This window comes from Molothrus ater, chromosome 3, assembly GCF_012460135.2.
Source record: "Molothrus ater isolate BHLD 08-10-18 breed brown headed cowbird chromosome 3, BPBGC_Mater_1.1, whole genome shotgun sequence".
NCBI classification, from domain to species: Eukaryota; Metazoa; Chordata; class Aves; order Passeriformes; family Icteridae; genus Molothrus; species Molothrus ater.
Window position 1 is genome coordinate 56,562,510 of NC_050480.2, and position 19,388 is coordinate 56,581,897.

The 19,388-nt window shown below is 46.2% G+C and overlaps 1 protein-coding gene across 1 annotated transcript in view; it reads left to right on the top strand.

Annotated features, from left to right (window-relative positions):
* Positions 1–4,435: 4,435 nt before the first annotated feature.
* The window catches only part of FNDC1 (fibronectin type III domain containing 1), a 62,880-nt gene continuing 47,927 nt past the window's right edge, over positions 4,436–19,388 (top strand). The window contains exon 1 of the mRNA XM_036381002.2: positions 4,436–4,511. Coding sequence (XP_036236895.2) covers positions 4,442–4,511 — 70 coding nt within the window. The 5' untranslated portion in view covers positions 4,436–4,441. The remainder of the gene's footprint in view (positions 4,512–19,388) is intronic.

Here is a 19,388-nt window from a genome sequence, read left to right on the forward strand (position 1 = left end):
CAGGTTTTTTTGGTTCTTTTTTTTTTTTTTTTTGAATCTCTACCTAGAAGCTGGATTGGGTAAATACCCCACATATCTTCAAGAACACATGCCTAAATCATTTTGTTATTATAAAACCAGAAATCTGTCTTTTGGTTTAAGTGGGAGGGTTAACAAAACATATAAATGTAAACAATTAACAAATACATTAAAGAAACTGTTTCCAGGCAAATAAACCAGTACAAAAGGCAAAATTCAGCAAATAAATTATTGGCTACTTATGACTTGCCCATAACAAGTGTATCTTCTATGCTGTCTTCTTTTTAAAAATGAGCATTTATTTTATGTGATGCAGCTATTTGTGCTTCTACCAATCTATAGCTCACACTAAAATAGGCAACTTGCAAGGAAAAGAGTGGTTACCAGGTGCACGTAGTTTTACATTGCTGGAAGGTATTTCCTGTCTCTCTTTCAGTCTCTTGCCTCCATTAGTGGCCTTCAACAGAATTGTACTCTTAAATAATTGCATGATTAACATGCTTTAAACTGTTTCTGTTCATTTTGGAGTAAAATAGACACTTAGATTTATGCATGTCCATATTCCTAGCATTTTGTGCAGGTTTAGTGTTAAAGCAGATGCAAAATATTTACAAAAGAAGGGTCTCAGATCCTTTAAACAAAATTGTGTGGAATGGTGGTTGCAATTAGAGTAAGTGGTCAGAAACTTCGTGGCAGTGTTTAATGTGGCATTCCTCCTTTCTCATGCATAAATAAAGCAAATGTCACTGGAATTTAGTAAAAGGCTGCTATATTTTCACTTGGATCTGAAACTGTGATTGCAGATGGAGTAGAAGACACTCCACAGCAGATGTGGCTTTAGCTGCTGGGTGCTGAGCCATGCCTGTGTTGTAGCCCATGCTGCCATACCTGGGCTGATGCTGGGGCTGAATCCTGCTTGCTTGTATCCAAGTGAGCTGCAGCCAGTGCTGTAGAGAATTATAGAGGAGAGAAACTCTCTGTACAGAGCCCTTGAAATTGCTTATAAGTATCTGACAATTTGGCTCACTAAAATTCTTCCTTTCTATGTCTCTGCCTGCCTGTGTCTTCCATTTGTAATCCTGCCCCTACAAACCATCTGGAGTACCATTTTTATCTCACAGCCTGCAGCTATCTTTCCTTTGCATCACTGACAAACATTTTTGAAGTCAAGAATCAGTAAGTTTGTTCACCAAAGGCAAAAAGCTGTTCCATTAGCTGGTATAAATATAAAAGAGCTCCACAGAAAATGAAAGGAGGTGAGGCAAGAAGCTCTGCTGGACTGTGCCAGCTGAAGACCTGTTTCAATGGGTTTTCTGGAAATCCTGAAAACAAACTGCTGGTGCATTGTATCTTCTCTGCGCAGGATTTTCCAGCATATAGTGATTATTTGTCTGGCTTCAAGAGAAGCACTTGCATAAACAAGAGAGAAAGAATCAGCAATCCCAAATATCCCTTGTCTTGGTTTAAACTATAATTTAATCTTAAATGTTACATTAATATCAGCTGGGCTAATTACAGAAAATTCATTTCCTGCAAAGAAACAAATTTCACATTGCCATAGGAACAAGTCCATACTCGTTGCAGTATGGTATCTTGGTTGTTTCCTGAGTTATCCACATTCTCCATGGAATTCTGTCTTTTAAGTGAAAAACCTCCAAGACTGCACAGCCTATATAGGTGAGCATAGTGGATAGTTTCGTCCAGACAGGTGGCTGCACCCTGAATATTCAACCCTCTGTCTCTCCTGGATGCACTTGCATAGAGCAAGCAATGAAGAAACAACTGAGGAAAATAAAACCCCTTCCAGATTTGTGTACTCTGCAAAGATTCACCCTTTTCAATGTACCTATATATCCTTTTTCCACCAGTTAGTAAGTGCCATGGTTTTTCCCTTTTCAGAGCTGTGATTTAAAAAGCAGCAAGTGGGCTTGAGCCTACTGAGTAATATCATGCTTCCATGGGGATCCCTCTGCCCCCCATGACCAGCTGGGGGGTGAGAGGGGATGTGTGGGTGCTGGAGGGGCATGCTGAGTCCATTCCTCCTGCCTTGCCAGGCACCACTTTCTCTTAGGGCAAGCTCAGACATCCTTGTCAGGGAGTACTGGCAGAGTCACATTGTTCTGCTAACTACATCCACTGAAATTCCCAAATGCCCCCCATGTACAATGACACCTTCCTCACACAGAACAGCTCTTGCTGCAGATAGCAGGCAGGATTTGGATTTTTCTGATGCTGAGATCCCTGACTCTAATAGATACTCTTTACCCAGGTTTACTTCCTAAACATTTTGACCTGAATATCCAGATCTTTCAGTGTGGTTGTTTTTGCGTTTTTCCCTAGCTGTCATGCTTTGCTAGTGAAGTGTACTTTCTCTCAGAAACAGCTGGTGTCCCGTATGAGAATTACATGTCTTTAACCAGCCAGTGTTCAAGTCAGTCTTTGATTCATAATCCAGAAAAGGCCTTTCAAAGCTGCACTTTGGGGTTCCATTCCTCATGATTTGATGGATACTATTGCACTGGGAACCGCATCCATGAGAATGCCACTTAGGAAGGAGAGAAGCAAAGCTGAAAGGGGATAGTGAAGCTGTGATGCTCAAGCAGGAGGGGTACAGTGTTCAGAGCAATGAGGGGTACAGTGACCAGTGGTGTCTGGTGTGATGCAAAGCCAGGAGGCTGCAATGGACATCAATCTACTAAAAATGTGGTATTACAGATGTGCCTTAACTCGAGCTTCCCGAAACCCTGCATCTAGAGACTCCTTCTGTTTGCTATGCTGTTTGGTTTTTAAAAGCCTCTCCCAGGGTGTAGCAGTCAAATTCTAGGAGGAAATATTCCAGGAGTGGTGAAAGACAGCCTTCTGGAGATGCCCACAACTCAGGAGCCAGTGTGGCTTCCTGCTTCAGTTCTGGACTACAGTCCCTGCCTTGTGCATGGCTGCCCCAGTCTCAGCTTGCTCCCAGGCTTCCTTACAGAGAGCAGTGATCACCTTGCAATGAAACAAAACCCAGGTGTGGTTCTGCAGGAGGCTGCCCCATACCCACTATGGTTAAGCAGCTGCTGGGTTTGGCTCCCTATGTCCCACAGAGCTCTCCAACACCATCCCACTGTAACATCACAGGGAATGTAGCTACATTGAATGTAGCTACACCTACAGTGTTCTGCTGTGAATACACATTCAGCTCATCAGTTAACACTGTCTGCACCTCACTTTGGATGCTTCAAACTATGAAAATGCACATATGTAACATGCAGGTCATGAAGGATACTGTGTTTTCACTGATACCACTGAAGATGTGGCCAGTATGTCCCTGTGGGCTGTGGGGGCAGCTTGGCCAGGAGGGCCAGAGTGGTGAATAGGGCTAGAGTCCCAGAAGCAGGTATGTCCAGCAACAGAGATGTAGCCTGAGATTTTGGAGCCACTCTGTGCCAGTCCTCCATGCCATGGAGCTGTGTGGCAGCATGCCAAAGCCAGTGTCTGGGCAGAAGCAGGTGTGGAGCCAGACTCCTGTGCAAATCCTGCCCCTGTTATTTGCCTTCCTTTGATCTGTACTTTTGTTTGTTTAGTCTGTTTCTTTGTTGTTTTGTTGGTTTTTTTTTTAATAAAATATGGTGTTTATTTTTTCTAGTATCTTTCTCTTCATAGCAGGCAAGAACTTTTATGCTCATTTAGTTTTGCTTTGGTTTTATTTTTGCTTAGTTTCCACAGCAGGGGACCCATTATTAATTGTTACAGAAATATCCCTCAGCAATGCAGCAAAAAGTAGATGGGGGATGTGGGCTGGAGGATTGCAGGAAGAGCCAGACAAGTCGGACTGCAAAGTGCCTTGCAGATCTAACAGTGCATCCCCCCAATGCAAGGCTAGTGAAGCAAAAACCCTGGCCCCATACGGGGTGGAAGTTAAGAAAGAACAAAAGATGATGAGAAGAAGGAAAGACAATCCGATAAAGAAAGTTCTGTATAGGGATCCCTGTGCCCACGCAGGACTGAATACCCACCCCAGCTGGGAGGGCACAGTGCCACTAGGGGAGAAGACAGAAGGCAGCACGAGGGTGCGGGTAACACGCGTGGGCCAGCTGAAATTCCCCTGGGTGTCGAGGGGCAGGCACGGAGTTCGTCGTCTCCTTGGGGAGATGCTTCCCGAAGGAGCCAGGTGCGCTCTCGCCAAGGCAGGGGATGCTGCGGGCGCTGGCCGCCGGGGCAGGCGGGCCGGGCGCCGGGCGGGCCGGGGCCGGGGGGGGCGGGGGGCAGTCTCCCGCCTCCGCGGGGCCGCCCCGCCGGCTGCAGTGTCCCGGCAGCCCGGGAGGAGGAGACGGCGGGGCGCGCAGGCAGCAGCGGGGCAGCCCCGCCGAGACGATCGCCGGGCGGGCGGCAGCTCCGCGCCCCGCCGCTCCCGCCGCCCGCGCCCCGCGCCCCCGGCCCCATGGCGGGGCCCGCCGCGCCCTGGGCCGCCCTGCTGCTCCTGGCCACCCTGCTGCCCGCCGCCCTGCCAGGTACGCGGGAGCTGCCGCCCCACGCCTGTCGCTGCCCGGCGGGGAGGTGCCGCGGGGCGGGGGGCTCGGGGGCGACACGGTGCTGGGGGATGCCCCGCGGCGCCGCTCTCTGCCCCCGCCCGGCTCGGGGACAAGCGCCGCGGGCACACCCCGGCCGAGGCGGCCGCCTCCCTGCCCCGGCACAGGCACCTGCCGCTGCCCTCGGTGTGTGCGGGCCCCTCGGCCGGTGCCCCTCGAGCGGGGAGGGGGAGCTGCAGAGCCGGGCAAGCCTCGGCACCGAGGGTCACCCGGCGCTCGGAGAGCGGCCGGGACCCTCCGTGGGTTAGCCCGCTGCGGCTCTGCCGCGTTTCGGGCAGCTCCGGAGCGCAGGGCTGCAGCCCACAAGGACGCTCGTGGCCAGACGGGAACAGATGGCACCGGAGGGTGACAGCCTCCCTCTTGCCTTCAGCCCGTGGATGCCTTTTTCCCTATGGAACCTCGTGCTGGTTCCACCGTCCCGTCTGGGCTCTGCTGAGGAGCCCCTCCCGCGCGGCTAGCGGCGCTGACACCGGCAGCCCAGCGCTGCATCTCCCTGGGAAGCCAGGAGAGATCTCTCCTCTCTTCTCTTCGTTCCCGCCGCCGGAGTCCCGCGGATCGAACCCTGTATCAGCCTGGGCAAGGCTGGCGCTGCTGTCAGAGCTCCCCGGGCCCGCAGGCTCAGGTTTAAGCTCTGGAGGTGGCAGAGGTTGTGGGAGGCAGTGGCAGATGTGCCCTGTCCTTTCCCTTGTGGAAGCAGTGAGCGATCACTGCGGCCCCCGCGGCGCTTTTTGCACCGCAGACAACGCTGAACCGAATCTCCTCAGCTTGTGGCCACAAGGTGTGCATCAGAGCACGGCTAAAGACAGGGTATAGACACGCATGCAGAGGCATTTCAGCGCCAGAATGTATCTGTTGGGGTTACAGTAGCCAGGGTGGCACAGGGACACTTCCCCCCAGGCTCCGGATGTGGTGGCTGTCCCATCTCCAGCCCCGTGCTGTAGTCGCAGAGGAGCCAGCCGAGGACGACAGCATCCTCTCCAACTCTCCTGCAGCTCTGGGCTGTGCGGCAGAGCCTGGGACTTCATGTCACCCGTGGCTCCTGGTGAGTTTTAGTGTGCAGCTAAACATCTGGAAAGGAATGATCTGCTTAGCCTGGAACTGTAGTCTCTCTGCAACTTGCTGTGCCCGTCCGAGTTAAGCTTGGGATCACACTCCTGGAAGCGGTTTTATAATAGTGCTCCCTTGTGGCAGTGGTAAATGGAGGGGGAACTGGATCGCTGGGGCTGCCTGCTGGAAAGAGAGAGGGAGGGAAGGGAGCAGGGGAGTTTTTGTTCTGCTAGTTAGGGAAACATCGTGAGAAATGTCATAGCCTCTGAGGAAAAGTGTTAGCTGTTGAGTGCATGCAGGCTCTTGCTTCCCTGACTCTGTAATGTCTAAAGTGATCCTTAGAGATTCTGATACTTCACTAAAAATTTTGCATGTAATATCCATCTAGTCTTTCCTTGTTTGCAGTCCCACACCAATGTGGTGTAAAAATTGGGCCAATTTCTGAACAAACCCAAATGTGTTGGCATAGTGCTGCACAGAGCTCTTCGTGCTTCCCAGCTATGGAACTCTGGAGCACACCAAAACCTGCTGGAGTGGGAATACTGAGCTGTTAACCCCAGTGTGGCTGGAGTGACTGGATGTGGGCTGCATGTGTACTCCCTGTCCGTGTTGATGTGCTGGCCACTTTGAGTGGACACCACTTTCCTTCTCTAGTCTAGAGAGTAGTTTATAAGGTACAAACACAGTTTATAAGCTATAAACACAGGCTGTGTCATGAGCAAGTGCAGTCTTAGACAAGAGGGCTGGTGGATTCTGGAGTTCTTTCTCAGGGGGTAAAAGCCATTGCTGAGCATTTTTGCTGCCCTTGGTCCTGCTTTCTCACATTCTAGCTGTGTTTGAAATTGTCCTGCTGACCACCTTTGCTGCATGTGCTTTGTCTAGGGGATCTGTCCCAAACCCATTCTGCACTTTGGAGCCTTTGTCCAAGTACCATGTCTGTGAGACAGGGAGGCTGTCTTGGCTCAGCAGACAGGCTCCAATGAAGTGAAAAAGCCCTTCAATTTCTGTCTATGGAAAGAAAAAAAGGATTTTTCCCCAGTAAGGGTCTGGCATTGGGCTGGTGCTGTCATTGACTGTGTTCTGTTTATCAAAATAGAAAGTCAGTGTGGGGCCTGTGCCCAGGATTGTTGTGGCAGACCCCGGGCCAAGAAAGCGTAAGAGAAGGGTGTTGTGCTGGAGCCAGCTCAGGGGGCAGATCCCATTTGCGTATTGCCAAGAGAGATCTGCTGCCAGATCCCATGTGTGGAAGAATGGATACTGACTACAGAAAACAGTAGTCACCCACCCACCTTATTAGCTTAGAAAAACAGTATTCAGGAACCACCTGTGGCCAGCAGGAGAAATTTGGGAGAGACATTAAGAGGAGGCCATGTTCAGAGCAAGAGCCTTTCTGACAGCAGCACTAACTCTCATTTTCCTCCCTTGTCTAGACTGTCTGACACAAACAGAGAAAGCAGAAGAGTCTCCAAGGGAATTTTCCACTTCATTTAGCTCTAAGGAATGTATCTTCTCAGTTATTTAGGACAGTGCTGTAATGGTCTTAACTGTATAGCTCTGTACCAGCCTCTGGGTGTGTCAGATGTATGAAAGCTCCTGTGCTGTCCAAGTCTGTGATTCCAGCTCTTCAGAGTGCACATGGACTGATTTTGGCTGGACATGTGGTTAAGATGCTTGCAGAAGCTGATCTATACAAAAAGAAATTAGAAGGGCGGGCTGAGTCAATGATGCAGCAAGACAAAGATACGCCAGCAGGGGGAAGGGATCTTGTGTCTATGATCCAGTGTCTTGAGTGAGCATTCAATTGCACAAAAATATAGCTCAGACTCATTCAGTGATCATACTTCCTGTGCAGGACACTGAAAAGTGACTTCTAAGTTCTCAAGATAACTTAGTTTGGACTTTATATCTGCTTCACATTGTATGCAGCTGTCTGCAGGTGAGCTGTTGTCTTCACATGAAGGAAGCATAGCAGTATTTCCACCAGGTGCAGCTTCTGGTTCATGTCCAGGACCCATGGTTTCTCTAGCTGGGAGTTATGTAACATATCTCCGTCTGTCACTGAGGAAGTGCTCAGGAATGTGGCTAAGCTGGCATTGGGATGTGCTGGCACCAGGCATTAGGTCTCTTAAATTTATGCTTGTTGCAGCTCAAGTATAATCAGGACTGGAACCTCTTCCTAACCAAAGACCTCTAGATTGAACCTGTGTTTAGTAGCTTGGGTGTGATCCCAAATATGCAAAAAACTGCAGCCAAATCAACACTTTTTTCCCCCCTTAGTTTTGAAGTGTTAGGATCTGATTATCGTGTTTAACTTTGGTTACCTGTCTTCATAAATTAGTATTCCTTTACTCCCCCTTCACCTGTCCAAGTGAACCATGGCTAGGTGCATGCATGTATCATGGGAACATTTACCTTTTGTTGTGCTTTCTGCTGGGAAGGAGGAGATGACATGGATGAAAGGCAAGTCACCCACAGACTGCTAATGCACTAAGCAGGAGAATTGGTCACTTCCCCAGAGGAAATGGTATGGGCATTGATGTGCCTTCCTCTTGGGAAGCCCCATGCTGCTATTTTCTCCCCCAAGCTGTAGGTGTACCACACTTTTGTGCAGCCTTGAGGAGGTTCTCCCAACCCTGCAGACTCTGTACTGATCCTTCAGGCAGGTGCCAGCACTCCCTGTTATCTTTTTCTACCCCTGAAATTGCCACGTGCCATTTCTCTTTTACGGCTCCCTAAAGCAGCAACAGTTTCACTGGTGTGCTGCACTGTGGGATTGTTTTTATTCCTTTGAATGCACATGAAATTTAATTCACTTGCAACTATGAGTGTTTTCATTATTCCCCAAGATGAGAAAGATGGCTTCATCTCTGCAGCCAGTGCCCCTGCCCAGCATGAGAGGGAGGGATGAACTGCTGGGTTGTGAGGCAGTGGAATCCAGAGGAGAGCAGCAGATTCTGAAGCTGAGGATATCCTTTCCCTCTGTAAAAACCCAAGTGCTTTGCTTCCATATGGGTTGAGAACTTGCATTTTGGCTATGTTTGCACTAACCTCATAGCCTCTGAGGAGTGGTATGTCTTACATTTCCAGTTCAGTAGAGGAGTGATGGGTGTCTTGAAGATATGTGAAGTTGTCTGAAAGATCCTTTGTTGTGCATGACCCAACAGAAAACCTTTGAAATAGTGTTAGCATTTTCTTATATGTGTTTGCTATACTGCTGCTTATTCTGCTGCACTGTTGGCTGCAAAACCTACAGTCTGTGCTGAATGTTCACAAACTGAAGTGCCAAAATAAGCACTGCCAAGATCAAGACAGTGGCTTAAATTGCACAAGATTTAAAGAAAACCAAGAACTGCTGAGATCTTCTGCTTTTCTGTCTGTTCTCTGGGTCTCAGGACACACGTTTCTTAATTTCCTCCACACCCTGGATGCCTAGGGATTTAGAGGATGGTGTGGTTTAGTCCTGTGTCTCCACTGCTTGACTCTTACCAAAGAGGCATTTAGACCAGCAGGATTTTGCACTACCCTTGTACCTGGCTAGACAGACTATGCACACTCTGATCCCAACTCTCACATTTATTCTTACTTGAGGCACCAGCAGCTTTTGCCTGCAGCACCTCTGTAGTTGGATTCATTTCCTTTGGGGGTGTACAAGCACCTGGAAAGTGTCTGCTTTCCCTGGTTCCTCTTTAAACTTTAGACAAGCTTGTAATGAAAAATAACTTTTTCCACAGTGTACCACATGGTTGAGTGCTTAACTGCTGTACCAATAGCAGAGTTAACAAGAGCAACATCAAACAGTGTTTACACAGGATCCCCTTCATTGCCTGCTCTTGATTTGCTTGGGGAGATGAAAGCCTGTGCTGACAGCTCATGTGCTTCTGGTCCCCAGCAAGACCTGTGCAGGCTGCTGAGCTCCCTCTGCTGCCTCCTCTCTGCTGGATGGGACCTGGTACCTACTTCTCTCCAGACCACTTTTCCTGTGTCCTGCCCTCCTAAGGCACATGGATGCTGGGTCATGTAGCTCTGGAAATGGCAATTTCACCTCCCCAGTTCCCCAGAGCTGCTGTCTGGGATGTCATATAAGGTCTTTTCTCCTACTCAGAGTTTCTGCAAATGACTGTTTAAACTTCAGCATGTTTTGTACTGTTCACAGCAATTTCAGGATGGTTAAAATCTCTCTGGGTTAAACTGTATATTTCTCAAGCAGCAGTCACTGTACCTCACTCTCATTGAACTTGTAACCTCTGGCCCACTGTTTGCTCTTCATAAATGACATCTGTGCAGTGGGACACAGAAGCTTTTCCCACGCGGCAGGTTGGGTTGTGTACCCTGGCTTTGTCACATCTCTGTGCTATGGTTAGAGCTGAGCACTCTTCAGTGCCTCTGAAATCAGCCTGCATGTGTCTCCATTTTGGTATAAGTGCTTGCATTTGGCAGGTCTGTATTTAAAGCAAATAGTCTTAAGGAGTAGAGAAGCAAGGAAAAGTGGAAGAAAGACCCAAGACATGTAGAAATTGTGTGCTCTAAACAGAGACCTTTTCCAAAACAAAGAGAAATCGTTAATTACATCAAATGTAATACTGAAATCCAGTGGTAAGGAAGGCAGTCCAAGCTTCTCCTCATCCTGGAAGAACACATAAAATGTACATCCAAATTTAACTATGTACACATTAAAAAGTGGTCTGGAGGAGTGTGCATTTTAAATCAACCCTCTTCAGTGAGTAACTCAGTCATCAAATCAGCTCTTCATTAAACAGAGTAAATTACTCTTTGAGGACTGTGGAGTGTGTTCATATTTCACAGTTCCAGTGCAGCTATTCCACTATTACATAGTTATTAAGTCCTCTTGGGCATCCTGCAATGATCCTGGTTCCAGCAAATCTTTCCGACTGTTGTATTCTTCCTGTGCTAAACTGATTATTTTTCCATTGGAGGAGTTGGTTGTTCTTAATATATACATTTGCTGTAAAATAAGAGGCCGCTCTTCAAATGGTTATTCGTCATGTTTACTGTAGAGTTGACTGGAATATTTTGGCTGAAACTTTTTTTTGGGAAAAAGTTCAGGACTGCTGGAGCTGGAATGTTAGTGTTTCCTCATCTCTAAAAAAAAAGACAGAAATAAGAGAAATTGAATGGTCAACATAATTTGTTTTGGTATTCTGTTATGAAATGTTTAATCCCTTCTTTCAGAGTGGTGTCCTTGGAAGGATGTACAGAAGGGCTTAGCTGGTATCGGGGAAAAACTACTGAGTGTGCTTTAAAAATCCCACAATGGAAAGCAGCAAATGTAACTGGCAAAACATGCTGCCATGCATGAACTGTGGTACCAGAGAACAGCCCAAGCCCTGCCACCTGCCTGGCCAGCCCTCTCAGAGTCCCTGGATGCTCTGCTGCTGAGGGAGGGGAGGGTGGGAGCAGCACCCCGTTCCCAACCCTAGCACCCATCCAGGTTTCATGTTTTCAGCCTCAGGAAGACAGTGTTTAATTTTGCCTTTGCTGCTGAGATCTTGGGGCAGGTCTGAGAGCACTGCAGGACACAGGCTATAGCCAGATGGATGGAGAGTTGGATTTAGATGCTGTAACTCCTGCTGGGTAATGTCTTGCTTCATGTGGCAGCCCCATGGAAGCACCTAACAGCATCAGAATCTGCCCCTGCACGAGTAACTGAGCTGCACTTTTGCACAGTCTGCATGTCTTTCCCTTTGGTCACCTTTTGAAGCCATGCCGAGTTGGGTGACATAATTGTGTGGTCTTTAGCCCGGGATGTGTTACAGATGGCCTCAGCTCAGGCTCCAAGAGGCTGCAGCAGCCTGAGGCTCACAGCAATCTGGTGACTTTGGCCGAGGGCTCGCTGCATTCTGCAGGAGTGGCTGCTCTGAGTTATGTGTTTGCAGCCCTGCTGGCTGCATCAGCTGAGCTTTGTGTCCCAGCTGCGCCATCGGTCTCATGTTTCTGGTCTCCCAAAGCAGAGGTGCTAAAAACAATTTAAAACCAAATGGCAGTGATGGAAATGCTCCATTTGGCTTTGCTGGTCTGAGACTTCAGGCTGATTTCAGGTTGCATGTATTTTTAATATATGTATTTGATAAGTACCTGAGGTTGTGTTACTGGGGAGGTGGGTTGGGATCACAAGGCCTAGTTTCATTCAAAAGTCTGAGACAGACTTTGAAAGTGACATCTCACCTTTCCCGAGCTCCACTGGCCCTGTTTTAAAAACGAGTTGAATGCTTTTTCCATGCTGTGCTGTACTGTGCTGAAGAACTGCCCGAGCTAAGACGCTACTCTCTTCTACTTGAAATTTTCCAAACAAGAAGTAATGACTGATGTCTTGTGAATTGCCCAGTTGCCCAAAGCTGAATGTATGCAGAAGCAAAATTTCTGTCTGTACAAAGAAACAAAGTCAAAAGAAAATGAAATTAACCAGAGAAGCTCTTCTGTGATAGCACAGCAACAGTATTAAAAACCTAGAAAGTCTAAACCTTAAACAGCAATATTAGCAAGCCAAATTTCCATGCTAGATGTGTACAGTGATATATTATTTTGTTTGTAATGTGGTTATTGCTCTGCCAGGGCGCTGAGCTCCTTTTCTTCACTCGTAATGACTACTGTAAGTCAAGCCAGTCCTCCAAGAGCCTGAGTACATGCTTAAATGGCAGTCAGGGGACTGAATGCTCAGTGAGCATATACATGTTTTCATGAAAGCCCCTCCCAGTCAGGTCAGAGCTGCTGGGTTTCAGCTGCTGAGCACAAATTTATTACCACAAGATGTCTCAGACCATATGTGCTCCTCATCTGCCCTCCCAGCAAGTCAGCCCCCAGTGCAGGGTGTGCCATGCCCCTTGGAAGTGCTGATTGCTGAGGGCCAGACACCTCTGCAAACACACTTTCTTTCCTCTGCAAAAACACCTGTTTAAATTACCCTCAGGGAGGGATGATGAGTGGTATGAGACAGTGTGGGATTCTGGTTGTGTTTGGTATCACATGGGGCTGGAAACCTGCAGCTGATGATGTGACATGAGAATAGGAACGAGTGTGAAACCTTGGAGGGATGGAAACTGATTTCAAACTGCTACTTAAGTGAAATTAAAAGAGAAATGGCTTTGAACTCGCTAAAATCTTTCCTTGTGGTGGTGACATGCCATCTGTCCCATGTTATGCTAGCACAGGGAAGTCACAGGCAGCATCGTGTGGGCACAGTGGTAGTGTGTCTGGGAGAGGATGGTGTCCACATTCCCACTGGGAGTGGAGGGAAGGAACCATCCATGTGTGTGTCAACAGAGGGAAGGGAGAAAGAAATACAAGAAAAAACAAGTTTGGTTTTTTTTTCCCTAACACCAGCAGGGAGAGAGGAAGGATTCAGCCCAGTGGAGAGAGCTGAAGTGAGAGCTCAGATAACTGATGGTCCTCAGGTTCTGGTGGGTGTAAGCATCAGAGTATCTGATGAATTAGTGTGGATGTTTCTGAAAGAAGGTGGTATGTTTGAAGATGGGAGAGTGATTTTTAGCGTATTCCTACTGTTCAACCTGTTGCTTTCCTTTGGGAGAAGCAAGATTTTTCTTAGGACTGGACACTTACAGAACAAGCTGCTAGTAATTGTAGTGAGGGTGGCAGAAGCAGACCCTATGAATCCAAACATAAGAGCCTCATAAAATTAGACATAGAGTTTGCAAGATTTTTGGCAATATGAAATGAACCATTTGACTTTTTCAGCAGTTGGACCTTTTGCAAATATATTTTTTTCTCTGCTTGTGCTGTATAAATATTTTTTAAAACCCACAAACTTTTGTTATGCTTGCAAGTAGTCCCCATAAAAACCAAGAAGGCAAATAGTGAAACTTCAAAATGCTTGTAGGAGCTTTTGAGTAATTTGGGGCTTCTTTGTATGGAAGGTAATCACTGTGTTTCAGGAAGCTTTGCAGCTTCAGCTAAATGTTTGTGCTACTGAATGGTAGCAGATGGCCAACCCACAAAAGGTTAGCAAGTTGCTTAAGTTACTTGTAAAATAGTGCAAATTTCCTTGCCTTGCTCTTAGCAGCCAGCCTTGGTTTGAGGGATCCAGGCTTGGACCTTGTCTCTGCTGTTGCTGCAGGGCTGCTTCCCCAGCAGTGGCCACACAGAACACCCAGGTTCAGGCTGCCCATAACCCTGTTGGGTAACCTGTCCTTGCCATGCAGATCCAGTCAAAGCCCTGTGACAGCAGAGATTACCACTGCCACAGAAGTAAGAGCTGCCTTTCATCAGAAGCTCAGGTTTGAAGAGAGAGGGAATTATTGTTCATCACCTCATCATTATAGGTCACCAGCATTGGTGGTGGGTGGGTCAGAGCTCACAGGCAAAGCAGGCAGTGCTGGGCAGGTGTTTTGGTGTTAGAAAGCTTCATTCCTCTGAACTGCACTAGTGCCAGCTTGGTGTCACGGGTCACCTCACAGCAGTCACAGTGGGCTGATCAATACACCCTTCCACTGCATCCTTCCTTCCAAATCTCCTACTTTGGGTGCTCAAACACCAAGCATGAATAGCATAAAATAGGAGTCCATGTACATTGGGACATAGCTCTAGCAGCCTGCTAGCTATGGCATGTTAAAGACTTCTGAGACTCGCTCTCCTGATTTTTGCAGAGGCTTTGTTAACAGGAAGGATTGATTTTCTTCTTACCCAGAGGCTCCTCTTGCTGTACATCCTACTGGTCAGGGATATTCTGTGCCGTGGGAGGAGAAGCTGCAAATCTTGAAACTCAACATTGGAGACCAAATCAATGTAGATACGTGAATTTTCAGTTCTAAATATCCCTGGGCTAACCCAAGAAAGATGGCATAGATTCTCTTTTACAAACCTGCAGAGCTGTCAGTGTATCTTTCTTATATGTTCGGATGGTTTTCAAGGTTATTCATTGGGTAAAATCTTTGCCAGCTGTCCCAGTACTTAACAAATCATGATGAGGTGAATCCAAGGGGCTGCTGCTGTGTGTCTCAGTTGCGTCTGCTCAGCTATGATAGAACTGCTTAGAACTTGTGAAACAGCCCAGGGCTTTGCATGAAGACATTGTTTTGAATATGACTGCAGAAAGTTGCTCTTTGGAAAAGAAATCAAATAAGGAAGTAATTTATCAGTAATGAAGATCTGTGCCTATCTGAGCCCAACCTAATACAGTGCTCCAAAGAATAGCAATCATAGTATTCTGTGCATTTCCCTGGCATGCACTTTATCTGGGATCTATGAGTTTTGCACTTTGGGAGCCTTGGGGGTGTGCCACCAGCTTCCCTTTTAGGGTAGAAAGCTATATGTGTACTTGTTGAAAGAACTTCTGCAATAAATAATGTGGAATAAAGTTAGGAGAATCAGAGCAGCTAATACTTCAAGATGTGAACCGTGAACCATTTCATATTAGAGATTGATAAATAATATTTTAGTGGTTTTTATTTACATTTTCATTTAAGAGGAAGCAGCAAAGGCTATGTTATTTTAAGATTTATGTTTTCCAGTCTCTGTAAAGAACCTTAAATTCTGTCTGCTACTAATGAAAGAGCAGGCACTAATGTTGAGCCTGAGTTTTATTCTTAGCAAACCTGCACCTTGGGAAACTAACTTTTCTGATTTATAAAAGGCTTTGAAATGTGAAATAAAAATGAAGAGTTTTAAATTTTATTTTCCTTCAATGCATGATGAAGCTTGAATTCCTACTCTGTGAGTCTGAGGCATTTTTGGCAGTTTCGAATGGAAAGTTGAACATGCACTTCAACTAGAGATGGAATGGAAAGACTTTACATAAACATATGAATCTCCAGTAGATTAAAAAATCTGTGCTATTTCACTGGGTAAGGGAAGAAATTTATCTATATTTGAAGTGGTTTTGGAGAGAAGTGTAAAACTTCAACTGTCCCAAATGTAAGTAGGATGCTTGAGGATGATTTGGTGACATCTCTGGTATGCATAAAGGAATGAACTAAATGCAGAGCCACAGCATCCAGACTGCCAACGCTTTGGATTCAAAACCAATCTTCATTTCAGAGGTATCCTACTGATCATCTTTTCCCCCTTTTTTTTTTTTCTATAAGTGAAAATCAGTTAAATCAGTTTTCTGAAATTTTCACAATCCTAGATTTCTGAATAACAGTTGAAACCATGAGGTTTTTTACTAGCTGTGGCTTGGTTAACACTTGTTGCTGTGTCCACAAATGACTGATGTAATCCATTTGCTGACTGTTAAAGTGGCCAAAATTAACAGGTTTTTCAGGGGACGTGAAGGTGACTAAGAGTTGTCACTTTCCTCCCACAGCCTGTCACAAACCAATACAGAGTAGGCTGTAGGCTACCATTTGTCTCCTGCTTTGAGGATGGGCCATGAAACATCCCAGCAACCAATAGCTGGGAGAAATTTGGAAGGAAATTGGGTGTTTGGGTAGAAGTATTTAATTGAAAATAAAATTCACAGATAAAGTGAATAATATGAACGAAGCATGTGAAGCTTTGTGCTTTATGGATGTTGGTAACCACTGCCTGATGAGGTTGGAATGAAAGCTGGTGCAGAAAGAGAGCTGTGCTTCCTCCTGTGACTTCCCCTAAGCCTAGTCCATATCCTCCATCAGGATAACTACATACAATGTTTTCTTCAGCCTTTGAGTGAGCAGGGCCTCATTCCTCACTTGAGTGCTTCTATACATGCCACCGGTTTTAATGAGATTGCACGGATGTGAAAGGAGAGCAGATTTAGGTTCATAAGAAATGATCCAGGTGCACAGCATAAAGATGCTGCCATGGTTTAGTTAGCCTCCTAATGAGCAGTGCAATTTTAATAGGTGTGTTTTCCTTTCTGGAGATCTATGACCATAGCTGTGGGGAGCAGGACAGAGCTTGGCTCACAGAAGCGCATGCTCTGGCTCTGACTTGTGTCCCCTGCCAACCCACTTCAAAGCTGCCTGCCTCAGGCTGCGGGCACAGGGAGGGGGAACAGTGGTGGAGGGGATGCCTGACAGCCTAGAAACAATACTCTCTTTTTTTACTACCTCACCTGTGGGCATCCTTTGAGGTCCAGCTAGAGGGAAATAAGAGGGAAATTGTCTCATCTGCAAGCCTGTGTGGGGGTGACGATAAATGTCCTGCGTAAGCTGCAGTGCAGTAACTCACACACTCAGGGCCCATGTCCAGTCTGGGCAGAGCAGCATCGTGCAAGCTCCATGCTGGTGTCAGTGCTGGAGAGAAGGGCATTTGTGGGCTTGTAATCCTGTCATCCTTCCATCTAGCCATACCTGTGTGGCCATCAGTTGTGGTTGGAGTTTCACCTTCAACTTAAAGAAAGCTCTGCATATATTTCCTCATGTGGAAATGAAACATCTTGGTGGCAGCTTCACAGAATGTGAGAAATCCACTGAGGCTAAGTCAGTCTGAGCAAATATTCTGTCTTATTCCAGGTTTTCATGAATGAGAGTGTTGCTGCTCATCATGGGTGATGCAGCCGAAATCCTGCCTGGGTTCCAAGTGGCACTTGAAGTATCCCCACGCCTCTGACAGCCTTTGAAATGTTTGAGGGACAAGCAGTGGACTGGGGTAGTGGTGAACAAAAGGAAGCCCTGCACTCCAGGAACTTGCATGGAAGACGCTGTTTAAACTCATGAGTTTGCCCCTGTCACCAGTGACAGATGGATGCATGAGTGCCCTTGCAGTGCCCTCAGGAGCCATGGAGCTGCTCAGGGGGATCCTGCTGCCTTGGAATCTCTCAGGGATTTCTTCTCCTACCTTCTCCTGCAGTCAGAGAGAGCAATATGAGCTGTGCTTAAAACCCACTTCTCCCCACTAAGGAGAGTGTTGCCACTCGTGATACCAATGGGCTTCTTTAACACTGATTAAGCTGTTTCCAGGGCCAGTGCTGCTGATGGCCCTAGCCTTTGTAGAGGTGGCTGTGAGGAGAGTGTGAGGATGGTGCATGTGTGCAGGTGGAAGTCAGGGATGTCCCAGGGAAGATGTGGCTTCCAAGTATTCAGGACCATGTTGTAGGTTTCTCTTCTGTGCTGTCCACTTCTCTTCAATGAACAGTGTGTTTTCAATACCTTCTTCGACAACGAAAATACACATTAAAACGTAGTATGAGTCAAGTGTCCCTAATTTTAAAGAGGAAACTCAGCAAAATTATAGGTCTTGTTAGCATTGTGGCAATGTTTTGTTTGCTCTTAACTTTCCTGACATGGTTTTGATGTATTGTGTGCTTCATCTTAGACTGTTAGAAACAAAGTTACCACAGTTTATAGTAAATGAAGAACATGAATACGAAAACAACAACAAAGTGTAGGTGAAAGCAATGTGGTGACTACAGTCATAAACATGGTGTGGAAAGACACAGACTTTGAAGGGGGGTGTTTTATTCTCACAATGTCTTGCCATGGCATGAGTTGCTTGGTGTGGGTTCATGTTCTAATTTTCTCAGGCAGGTTTCCTTCCTGTCACTGAACTTCTGACAGGGCTAGAGGACAGCCTGTACAAGGATTATCTGTGGGAAAACAAGCTCTGTTCTAACTTTATCCTGTGCTTTTGTCTTGTTTGTGATTGCAGTCAGATTAAATTCAGACTGTACCATTTGAAGCAGCCTCAGGCTCTGATTTATCTCAGAAACAGGGCTTAAGATGTTGTAAGTTGATATTTGTGCTATTTCTACAACTAAATGTCCAATGAAGCCAAGAGATGAGAGTTTCTTGCACACTAGGAAGAATCGGAGTGTCACAGGAGCTGCTATTGGAGACAGCCAGGAGTCTCGTGAGGCAGTGTGGTGTCAGCACTGGGAAACCTCAGGTGCATTTCACTGGAGAAGCACTAATATTCCCTTTATCCTGCAGATGAGGAGTTGAAGGAGTGCCTATGGAATCATTTGGGATCAGTGGCTTTATCAGATCCATTGGCACCTCAAGTTTTTCCTCTTTGTTGATTTAAAAGAAATAGGTGAGCTTTGCTATAAATTTCTTTTTCTGAAAAATCAGTGAGTCTCCCTTCTTGCAAATCAAATTTCCAGTGACAGGCTTGATGAAGCAGAGGTTTCCACTGAAGCTAGGGAGCTTCGGGTCAAACTGGAGTACCACAGGCATCCAGTCCCTCCTTACAGTCTTCCATTTTTAAGTTTAGGAAGGGTTAGGCTTGAAATCAGCAAACAAAGATTGAAAGGATACCTGTATTAACATTTGAAACTTAGTCAAATAGTATAGATCTGATTTTTATTTGTTATCAAAAACTAAAAGGCCATAAGCCTAATTCTGCTGATGGTACCACCTAATCCTCAGACTGTTTTCTGGACTCTCAAGGAATAGCTGGAGTCAGAATTATGACCCTGTCCTGCATAGGAAGAAAAGTCCTTATGTTGTCAGTCATTTTGGCAGTACCTCTGGCTGATATGGTTAAGCCATGTAAAAGAAAACAATCCACCAGAAACAAAATTATTTTCACCAGATGAAGAACTTCAAAGACTTCAAATGTAAGCAAGCTAATATTATCAGGACCTTGAAAGATGCACTGATGAGAATCCAAAAGAAAAATAGACTAATATCAGTGTGAATTGGTATTAGACAGCTAGGTGGAGGAAATGTATCTAGACAAAGGGATAGTTTGAGTGATAGGTTTATAAGCCACCTTTCAGTGCTGGTTTTGGAGTAGTTGGTTTTAAAAACTCTTCCAAAATGGGTCTGCCAAATGTTCAACTTTTTCCGTATTTTACTTATTAGGGAATTGGGAATAATTATAGTTTTTATGACATACAAAGTACATTCTTCATAA